Raw genomic sequence first — 763 nt, 5'->3', positions numbered from 1 at the left:
TTATTCTTAAGATCGTCTTAAGCATTTGCTTAAATCCCTGTTCCCTGTACAAGACAAGGACTAAAAAAATGGGATAGACAGGGATAGCAAATTCTAAAGACAATCTTCAGAATAAGTAACAACTCTGAATACCGGCCTAATACCTTGTCGATCCAGACCTTTAAATAGTTACAAAATTTATTTTCCAGTTACGTGAAGCAGTTTATAAAATGCCAACAGAAAGCGACGATTCAAGCGAGAGCGTTGCTCTGGCTGTACAAAGGATTTTTCACGATTTGCAGTTTTCTGATTACTCAGTAGATGCAAAAAAATTAACGGAAACTTTCGGTTGGGGAACATTGGATTCTTACACACAATATGATGTACGAGAATTTTTATACCGGGTAAGCGATAGTAATGTGATTTACGATTAACGATACATGTTAAACAATAAGAATTAACGGTCGTAAATGTCTATTTCAATAATTTGCCACAATTAATATTCCTTATTCCGCAATTCCTTATTGCTTACTCCTAACTATTTTAGCTGTTACATGATTTGGAAAGAAAAATGAAAGGAACATGTGTAGAAAATACAGTTCCAAAATTATTTGAAAGCAAAATGGAGTCGTTTATCAAATTTCCAAATTCCGATTGCAAATCGACTAGAGCTGACACTTTCTATGATATACAGTTAAATATTAACGGCAAGAAAAATAGTAAGTATTACGAAAATATTTTGTTATACTTACTATTAGAAATTAATATTTCACTTATCATGTAC

General features: G+C 32.4%; 1 protein-coding gene across 1 annotated transcript in view; it reads left to right on the top strand.

The window, feature by feature from the left end:
* Nucleotides 1-209: 209 nt before the first annotated feature.
* LOC113464359 (ubiquitin carboxyl-terminal hydrolase 7-like) overlaps nucleotides 210-763 on the top strand; it is a 2,659-nt gene continuing 2,105 nt past the window's right edge. Inside the window, exons 1-2 of the mRNA XM_026813613.1 lie at nucleotides 210-383; nucleotides 527-702. Coding sequence (XP_026669414.1) covers nucleotides 210-383; nucleotides 527-702 — 350 coding nt within the window. The remainder of the gene's footprint in view (nucleotides 384-526; nucleotides 703-763) is intronic.

This window comes from Ceratina calcarata, unplaced genomic scaffold, assembly GCF_001652005.2.
Source record: "Ceratina calcarata isolate Rehan_Ccalc_2016 unplaced genomic scaffold, ASM165200v1 scaffold3452, whole genome shotgun sequence".
NCBI lineage: Eukaryota > Metazoa > Arthropoda > Insecta > Hymenoptera > Apidae > Ceratina > Ceratina calcarata.
This window is presented reverse-complemented; position numbering and strand designations above follow the sequence as displayed.